At 37.6% G+C, this 9,704-nt stretch overlaps 1 protein-coding gene across 2 annotated transcripts; it reads right to left on the bottom strand.

Moving 5' to 3' along the window:
* Positions 1-1,056: 1,056 nt before the first annotated feature.
* Positions 1,057-9,407, bottom strand: LOC108278809 (ubiquitin-conjugating enzyme E2 B). Of its 2 annotated transcripts, XM_017492424.3 has the most exons (7): positions 9,033-9,407; positions 7,031-7,111; positions 6,811-6,836; positions 6,316-6,405; positions 5,260-5,348; positions 4,256-4,304; positions 1,057-3,250 (listed from the first exon to the last, which is right to left on the bottom strand). In XM_017492424.3, exons 1-7 carry the CDS (start codon positions 9,074-9,076, stop codon positions 3,237-3,239), a joined length of 393 nt encoding a protein of 130 aa, XP_017347913.1. In that variant the 5' UTR covers positions 9,077-9,407; the 3' UTR covers positions 1,057-3,236. The 2 variants fall into 2 exon arrangements, with proteins under 2 accessions (XP_017347913.1, XP_017347911.1); XM_017492422.3 differs by lacking the exon at positions 4,256-4,304 and having other exon boundaries at positions 9,033-9,402.
* Positions 9,408-9,704: the final 297 nt, after the last annotated feature.

Genomic DNA, 9,704 nt, shown 5'->3' with positions numbered 1-9,704 from the left:
AGGTAATCAGGGGAGCTGTGGATTTTCCTGGATAAAAAGCACAGTAATGTTTACATTTCTCAAACGATTTCAATAGTTTATGATCAACGTGGAGTACAAAAAAAAAAAAAAAAATTCTGTCTCCAGTTACTTAGAATCTTGATAGTTAAACTTGGAAAAATATTATTTATTGTCATAAGGAATTGTGAAAACTCAACACTTGTCAAGCATAGATTTGGTTTATTTTTCTTGGTTAATAAACGCTGAGACGTCCCTAATGTAATATAATGTAATGTACATGAAATGTGCATAAAGTTTTCATTGTGGAAATGGATTTTTCTGTCATCAATCCCATCTCGGGTCAGAATTCTGTTAACAAAGCTCTTCGTGTTTAAGTACTGTTTCGTGCACAACCCGGAAGCTTTTTATGCTGTTTAAATCAAGCCCTCCATTCATTAAACGTTCTTTATGCGATGATCATTCTTTGTTTACTCTTGATCCGTTTCATGCCGTCATTAAAAATTCTAGCTGTAGGGATCGGATCTTTGCGTCGCAGGTGAAAAGTGGTGGCTGCAGCTCGACCTGATGAATTTTTGATGTAGTTGACATTTTTGTCTATTATTTTGGCATTACTCTGACAGCAAGCTTCATTTTCTATATTTTCCCACATATTTGCATCATTTTCAGTAAAAAAAAAATTTCAGCCATTTCAGTACAAAGTTCATTTTCTTTTCAAAACTCTTCAAAGTTTTGACAAATGCATTCAGTGAACGGATTTCAAGGTTCTTGCATACATTTTTCACTTGATATCTACCACCAACAAAACTGTGATTCTATAGCTGAATTTGCAGATGTTTTCCTACTTAGTTTCAAAACTAGCACTAACATTTTAAAATTATTTTTAGGAGGTAGGACATTTTCCCCCTGGTGGCCACATTTAAATAAGAGAGTTGAATTTAAGACACATTTGTGTCTTGGTACTTGAGCATTTTCAATAAATAAATACATATGCTAAGTGTTGCAAAAAGTGATCTGCTGGGGAATAATTCTTGTCAGCAATTGTAAAATGTCATAGAGGTAGATAGATAGTAGAATACTTTATTGATCCCCAAGGGGAAATTGGGTAAATTATCATTTAAAACCACAACCATACTTAAATTTCTTCATGATAATGCTTTGTAAAAAAAAAAAAAATGTAGCAACATATCAATTTGACCTGAGATAACAAAAGTATACATTTTTTATTATATTATTAGCAAGACAAACATTTTGAATGACCGAAAAATTTTATATGCATATTAAGAACCCACCCTTAGATTTCAAAAGACCATGATTATAGAAAAGCTATCATCAAAGCTGTCTTATTACTCAGGATATAACCCACACATTTTTGTTCTTAAAGTATTTTTTAATTTGGCTTCTATAATTCTATATAGGACAGTGTGTGTGTATATATATATATATATATGTGTGTGTGTGTGTGTGTGTGTGTGTGTGTGTGTGTGTGTGTGTGTGTTTGTAACAAAAGAGACACAAGAAAAGTGACATGGGTAGAATTCTGTAGTGTCTTACTGCCATGATTGATTTAATTAAAAAAAAAAACCCAAAACAAACAACAACAACAACAACAACAACAAAAAAAAACCCCAAAAAAGCTATTTTGTATGTAAGGTTATACTTTAAATAATTTAAGGATTTACACCATTATACATCACTTTTTGTTAACTTCAAAAAAGTCTACAAATAAATCAGTAATATATTAATAAACTCCAGAATTGTTGGCATCCTTCAGGGAAATGAGAAATAATTAATACATACAATAAACTCTGCAGAGATTAATCATATTTAGCTCACACAAACACTAAGAGAATTCACTTCAGCTTGATTTCTTTCAAAACCCCTTTGTCATACAGCGCAATAGGGACAACCAAAAATCTTTGAACACAGCGTGATATAAAAATACATATACAATTAAAATACCATTAAGCACAATCAGGAACATAAAAAAGTTCAAATCTCTAACAGCTTAAAATTTTATAGGAAGGGGATTCATGAACACACTGCCACCACCGTGAGGACGGCAAACACGACCCAAAGATCCGTTTCAAAACTGCACAGTTTAGTCGATTTGTGGGTTGTCCATTTTCAAAATCAATAATTAGTTGTCAGCTCCTGAACAACTCAAATGTTTAGAAGGTTAACCAAAAGAAGCCCTTCCTGAGAGCCATCTATCATACCGCTTATCCTTCCTTCAGGGTCACGGGGAACCTGGAGCCTATCCCAGGAAGCATCGGGCACAAGGCGGGGTACACCCTGGATAGGGTGCCAATCCATCACACAATCACATACACACTCGCATTCATACACTACGGACACTTTAGACACACGTCTTTGGACTGTGGAGGAGGAAACCGGAGTACCCGGAGGAGCACGGGGAGAACATGCAAACTCCGCACACACAGGGCCACGCTGGGAATCGAACCCCAGACCCTGGACGTGTGAGGTGAACGTGCTGACCACTAAGCCACCGCCTTCCTGAGAGCAACGAACAAAATGTAGCACCTAAACATCTGAGTCCCGGAACAATAATTTGAATTGTGTTCTCTCATCAAGGTGAAAAACTAAATTGAACTAAAAGGTCTGAATTGAAGAGGGCGACTCCAAACGCACAAAACTAACAGTCCGTTTTATTCTACTGTTCTTTTTTCTTATTTATTCTATTCTCAGGGAGGCTTCACCAATCAGTGTGTCTGTACGGATCATCCTGAAACCTTTTTCCACAGGAAAAAAAATAGTTAAGAAAATGTTGAGCTCAAAATCTTGAAAGTGTTATTCATGTTATACATCATTCTTTTGCACAATTCTCATTAAGGGTGCCAATAATCCTGGAGTTATTGTAAAACATTATAAACTCTTTTAACAATAACTTATGATGAAACTTAAAAAAAAAAAAAAAAAAAAAAAAAAAAAAAATGAACATCAAACCAAAAGCACGATCATTTCAAAAATGTCGGTAAAGGAATCCTTACAGATTGGATCTCCACTTGCAGCGGACCAGTTTCTTTCATGTGTGTGTCCGAGATATGTAAAATGAGAGACTGAAAACCTGATGAATGGCACTAGAGCACATGAATTATGAGCATTAGGAGTCGGCCCAGCTTTGCTCCACAATGGCAGAAACTCTCTTCTCGTACTCCCGCTTGTTTTCTTGGTAGAGTTGCGCCGCCTGGCTGTTGGCTGGGCTGTTGGGGTTAGGCTCATCCAGCAAGGACTACATTAAGGGGAGAGAATTTGAAATTGTACTGGGTTTTGCCATGTAACTTCTGTAATTTCTCACCCACAGTGTGACACAAGGTGGATCAATGTGCCTAACAATGCACTGCACATCAAAAGATGCTATCACTCAACATGTTCTGTTTAACTGTGAGCTGACTGCATGTTGCACTAGCATTAGAGTTATAACACAGTTACACAGTAGTGGTACACCGTGCGGTGTCTCCACATCTAACGATGATCCTAACTATGAAAAGATTGTTTATCAAAAGCTGCTTTAAAGGCACTATATAAAAATAAACTTTATTATTATTATCACCACCATCATCATCTGGGCAAGATAGTCAGTCCTTGTAGTACAATCGGTTCCTATGGCCAGGTTGCATCCCTCGCAGTTGTGTGTAGGTCATGAGACCAATAATGCCAATGATTTATCCACCCATGCGTAGAAATATTTAAGTTGTTTTTAAAAAAAAAACTCTTTTTGCAAATATAGCCTTAGAGAAATACTAAATAAGCACCATAAATGAGAACAAACATGACTGGAGGATTGTTGAGGACTTTGCAGAGTGTGCGATTTTCCGGCAGACCACTAAGCAGGCACAGAAGTGGCACTTTCGCTCACATTCCACGCAAATCTATTTTCGTTAGCATCACTCGGGTCAAAAATGACTAGTGCGTTGTGGCTATCCATACACTGGGAAATGTTATACACCGAACACGTGAATCAGCAGTCCATCGACAATCTACGGGAAGAAAAGTAGCCAGAAGCTTCATTTCCACATTGCTCTGACAAATGTTTTTTTTTTTTTTTTTTAAATCTGTATTTTGAATCTCAGTTGCATATTTAATTACAAACAGCAAGAATTCATCTTTTGTGGTTAATGGGATGTGAACTGTGGAACTTCAGGCTCTGTCTGTGGCAGTAATAGACTCAGGCTGATTAACATTCAATACATACAAGTACTATTTTAAGTAATATTTTAAGTCGGATGTTACTGACCATCAAGCTGTGGACTGGTACGGGGCTGTGGGTCATACCAGCCACAAACCTGTGCAACAAGGGCATTAAGATTTCCACAGAAAGGGGGGAGGGAGTATAGAACAAAAAAAAAAAAAAGTAATTAACCGTCTATCTAATGAAAAACATATAATGGAACACAAATTTTGATTATGAAGGAAAAACTTTTTATTTATTTAAAAAAAAATTTTTTTTACAACACTCAACTAAATATATTACGCCTCTCAATAATTTGCGGTCCCTTTTCTTTTTTAATAGATTCTAGCATGTTTAGTCATTTATCTATTTCCTATTTTGCCAATGCAACATATCTTGTCCTCACATGATAATCACAAGTCCACTGGCTAACCAAAATGCACAATAAGCGGTTCACTACTAATGTTTAAGAATAGTAGTGTAGCATATAAAACCAATAGATGCCAGACTATAACTCGGGCAAAGTATTATAAAGAGAGATAAAGTGAAGCTTGTTTTTGGTTACTTGTTATCTCGTGACATTAATAAAAGCACTGTAATTCACATAGATACACACTCGGCTCTACGACTGCGAGTATGTTATTGACAGTGAAGGAACACACTTCGTTCTAGCAGATCTATTCTTGCCTAGTCTTGTTAATAAACAGCAATGTTATGGCTCCATAAGGTACTGAAGTACTCCATAAGGTACCAGTACTGATTACCTTGCTGTTGTTGTATGCTTATGTTCATAAAGCAACATGGACACATTTCTTGTGCAACATTACAATAGGACAGTGTTTACTACAGCACTACTGTTATGGCACATTAACACAAAACTTTCTGTGACAGACTGCCCTGGATTGCACTATAATTATTCCATGTCAATATAAACATCAAGGCAACAGTCACTCTGCTTCAGGAAACATCAGGTTTCTCTTCCAGTTGTGAGCTAAACATGTATATTAAACGTTCAGTGTGTCAGTTGTTGTTGTTTTTGCCAAAACTTAGTCTTAAGAATATTTACTCACCTGGATAGATGTCAGAATCGAGGACACATCGTATGTAGGACTCCAGCGATTCTGAAGAATGTCTAAACATATACTGCCATCTGCATAAACTATGAGATTAAACAAGTTATTTTCTTTGCTAACACTGGTACAAAACTTTATTGTAAAGACATCAACGATATATGCTCACTAGTATGGTCGGTTTGCTGATTTAGAGTGTATATTATCAAAAACAGCTGCGGTCTACTCAAACCCACTGAAAGCTACTAAAAACTGCACTTGGTCAGTCGATACAGCAAACGATATAAATCAATCATGCAATATAATTAACATTTTGGAGCAAAGAAACAGCATATTAGCCGAGGAGTAGAGTATATAATCAATTCTGAGGGTAGGGCTGGGCATTATGATGATATACACTCACCGAAGAGTTTTTAGGAACACTATACTAATGAAGTACTCGGGGGAGTGCACAGCATGCATCTTAGAATTGCAATGATATTTTTGTCATATCACCCAACCCAACTGTGGAGCAATGTATATTTTTTTATACAAAAATGTATTGACCGACCCCATTTACTAAGAATATTGCTATGAACATTAATAAAACTTAGTGCCCTCCAGTAATATTGGCACCCTTGGTAAATATTAGCAAAGAAGGCTGTGAAACAATTGTCTTTATTGTTTAACCTTTCGGTACAGACACACGTCCTCTTCCAGGTCGATTCATAACATTTCCAGTTGACTGAAACTTTTTCATTATTGCCCTGATGGTGGACATGGGCCTTTTCAGTGCGTGTGCTATTTTCTTATAGACACTTCCCATTTCATAGCAGTGCAAATAATTGTGGCACACTTATTTAATAAAGTTTATTGTTTGATATCCATGAGAGCAGAGTATTTCTGTGAATTTTTTAACAAAAGATGAAAAGGTTAAACGATAAAGACATTTCTTCACAGCCTTCTTCGCTCGTAGTTTCCAAGGGTGCCAATATTACTGGACGGCGCTGCAGTTATTAATATAGTTTTCAGAGAAATATGGTTATAGACAATAAAACTCACAAAACAGCTGCTCACCATTTGGGTGGAACATTCTGGAGATAAATCGAACTGTAGGAGGCTTATTTGGATATTCTTCTGAAAATTCTATCACGAGTTTAAACGTTCCTGCAAAAGTACACACGTCACATTACGGAGAACAAATATTTTGCACAGAATAGTTAAAACAGCTAAATAATAGTTATTATGAAGAATAATAACCGCTGGTGACATGTTATTACGGTAATACTTGTGGGAAACTGAAACGGAAGCACGTTATTAGATCGTGATATTAAATCAACAGAATGGCACAGGTCCACCACAACATTAAACACGAATCTCCTACACACTGAGGTGAGAACAGTTTCATCAGTCCCTTGCTTTATCCTGGGTCCTCATTTTGTACAACTTATTATTATAAAGATCACACTGAATGCCTAATTATTGATTTTCTGCAAACTCTCAATCCTTCCAACAGGACCACTAGGGATTAACATTTATTTAATGTGGAAAAACAAACAAACCCCAACTTACCATCCTCAAACGGCGTTCCTACAGGTCTGAAAAAAAATCTAAAGTTATTTCAATAATTGCTATTGATGTGCATGTTATTTAACAGCAAAGCATTACCCACAATTCATTTCCCAATGTTTTATTTTCGAAACCAGATCAGCTCAGACGTTTCCTTTTTCATTACAGTACACAGTTAATTTACAGAATAGAACTTTTGTGTTTTTTTTTTTTTACTACTCACCCAAAAATAACGGCATTCCACAACATGATATTGTTTTCTGAGGGAGCACCACTCACACCAGTTGGTGGGTCTTCTTGAAGTCTAATGAACATTATGCAAACAAGACCTTATGAGTAGTCACTATAAAATCCTGCTTTGTTATTATACCACAAAAAGATACCGGCCCCTGAAGTACAGTCATGCGAAAAAGAAAGTACACCCTCCTTCAGTTCTATGTTTTTATTTATCAGGGCCTAAATAACAATTGTGTGGTCCTCACCAACTTCTATAAACAAACAAGTAACCTGAGGTAACAGCGAAAAACATAACAGATTTCAATACGTAGTCGTTTCATCTAAAAATGTAAACCAACATTCAAAAACTTTCAGATGTCAATTTGCTGGTGTCCTGGGGATCACTGTCCTGTCACATGACCCAACTTTGGCCCAGCTTAAGCTGCTGGACAGATGACCTCACATTAGTCTCAAGAATATTCTGGTATAAAGTTGAGTTCATTGTTGCCTCAGTGACTGCAAGTTTCCACAGGTCCTGTGGCTGCAAAACAAGTACAAATCATCACCCCTCCACCACCACGTTTCACAGTTGGTATGTGCTTGTGGTGATACACTGTGTTTGGTTAACATGGAACTCTGCATGACGACAAACATCTTGACCCGTCACGACAATCACGTTATCGACTTATCGTTCAATATATGGACATGACCAAATTTTTTCATAAGAACGCATGTCACCGTGTCATGTTCGGCGAGTAGACACAGATGAAGATGCAGTTTAAGCGTTATATTTCAGAGGCAGGCAGACAAAATACAAATCGTGACTCCAAATCAGTAAACTGAACACAGGCACGGGTCAGGAGATCAGCAAACAGCAAACGCAGGGATAATCCAAAATACACAGACGAGAAAACGGAACTAGATCCATAACTCGGAGAGTAACGACGTGAAATAAAAGGCAAAGTCAGGCGGCAAAACACTGAACGGCACACAATGCCCGATGCATAAGTACACTATAAGGTACTTATAAGGAACATTCAGCAAGACGCCATCCACAGTGCTGTGTCATACTGCAGTGGCTTCCATATACACCTTTAGCATATATGGGGACTTTCCTCTGTTTAGCAGGCTTTACAGTTAGGCTAGTACTCCAGGAACCAGGCAGTGCACTGCATATAATAGCTGGACTGCACACCATCCACAGACGTTTGTGTACCGGGGTCTCTTACATTCAGGAGTGTTTCCTGGACCGCGCTCAACCTGCACTTCACTCTGAGGGGCCGAACCCACAGGCGCAGAGGTGCCAAATCTCTCCATCCATTTGAGACAGCAGATGTACTTGGGGAGGGACCTACCATACTGTCCCAACCACTAGTCAGAACCCACCTCAAGCAAGTCGCCACTAACCCCAGACCCAAAATGCACATGAAGTCCAGCATGTGTAGGAGGCAAGTGACAACGGCACTGATATCCAATATACTCGTCATACAGTCCTAATTTTATTGACGGTCCCGGCATGCATGCGCACGAGCCCAAGAAGGTATCCAGGTGATCGTCACCGCCCATGGCGTTCACGGGTGATGAAATAAAAACGAATTTACACTTATTTTCACTCAAATAATGGCAATTTCTAATTTCAACAGGATAACACTGAGACTAATATATGTGTATCTTACACTAGTTTACTTTACTAGTTTACCATTAAGGAGAGCAGCGCTGGTTTGTTCATCTTATTATTCAGTTTATTTCACTTACACTACCTAGCTACCTATATATAGCTTGCTAATCCTTCCGCTGACACGGCACATTTTTGGCTACCTAAAAAACAGAAAGAAACCCCAGATAAACACCAGAATCAGAACACACACGTTACACTAGTTAGCTTCACGGCTAAGAAACCAAGAATCGAGCAGACGGCATGTTTAACAGGCTATCTCGCAGTTTTAAATCGATAACAACCAGAAAGAAAAAACAAAACAAAACAGTAGTCTGAAATGTATTTAAGATACCTTTTGAAGTCTCTCATCAAGCGCCTCCTTGCAGGGGTAGACATGGTTCGATTTTATTTAGTCATAAAATGTGTAGGAGTGATAAAAGGACAGATTCAGGTCTAGGTACCGTGTTTCTTTCTTCCAAACAACAAGTGACGTCATGGATCCCTCCGCCAGGAAGGAGGAAGGGGTGTTATACGAAGCGAGATAACGCAACAACAAACAAACAAACAAACAAACAAACAAAACCCAGCTTTATTTTAACAAGCCTGGTTAATATTGGTCCATTTCGGTTCCACGAAGGAAGCTCAGTTACTATCGCAACTTATGATTTTTGACGTCTGCTCCGTGCCACGGTCATTTCAAAGCGTTAGTTTATTTTGATCAATTCTATTGGACAAGCCTTGTGTTTTCGTAACCCCGTCGGGTAGAAACAATACCCGTGAACAATGTTCCACTTTAGAGCACGTAATGCATAGGCAGTGTAAACATCTCGATAATTTTGTATACGGGGTATGAGTTATAACGTGTTCATAATAATATAATAATTATAAGTTAAATAAATAAATAAATAAATAGATAAATAAATAGATAAATAAATAGATAAATAAATAAATAAATAAATAAGAGTAGGTGCGTTTAGCATTCAGCCCAGTGGTGCTTAGATTGTTGTTTCGGGCCTAAAACAGA

Source organism: Ictalurus punctatus, chromosome 18 (genome assembly GCF_001660625.3).
Source record: "Ictalurus punctatus breed USDA103 chromosome 18, Coco_2.0, whole genome shotgun sequence".
NCBI classification, from domain to species: Eukaryota; Metazoa; Chordata; class Actinopteri; order Siluriformes; family Ictaluridae; genus Ictalurus; species Ictalurus punctatus.
The sequence above is the reverse complement of the archived record's forward strand: the minus strand, read 5'-3'. Positions and strand labels throughout refer to the sequence as shown.

Coding starts and splice junctions, on each gene's coding strand:
- LOC108278809 (XM_017492422.3), bottom strand. CDS start 9,076: ATGTCTACCCCTGCAAGGAGGCGCTTGATGAGAGACTTCAAAAG. Junction 6,406..6,810: donor AGGAACGCCGTTTGAGGATG/GTAAGTTGGGGT, acceptor GTACTTTTGCAG/GAACGTTTAAACTCGTGATA. Junction 3,251..5,259: donor CGATTCTGACATCTATCCAG/GTGAGTAAATAT, acceptor CCCTTAATGTAG/TCCTTGCTGGATGAGCCTAA.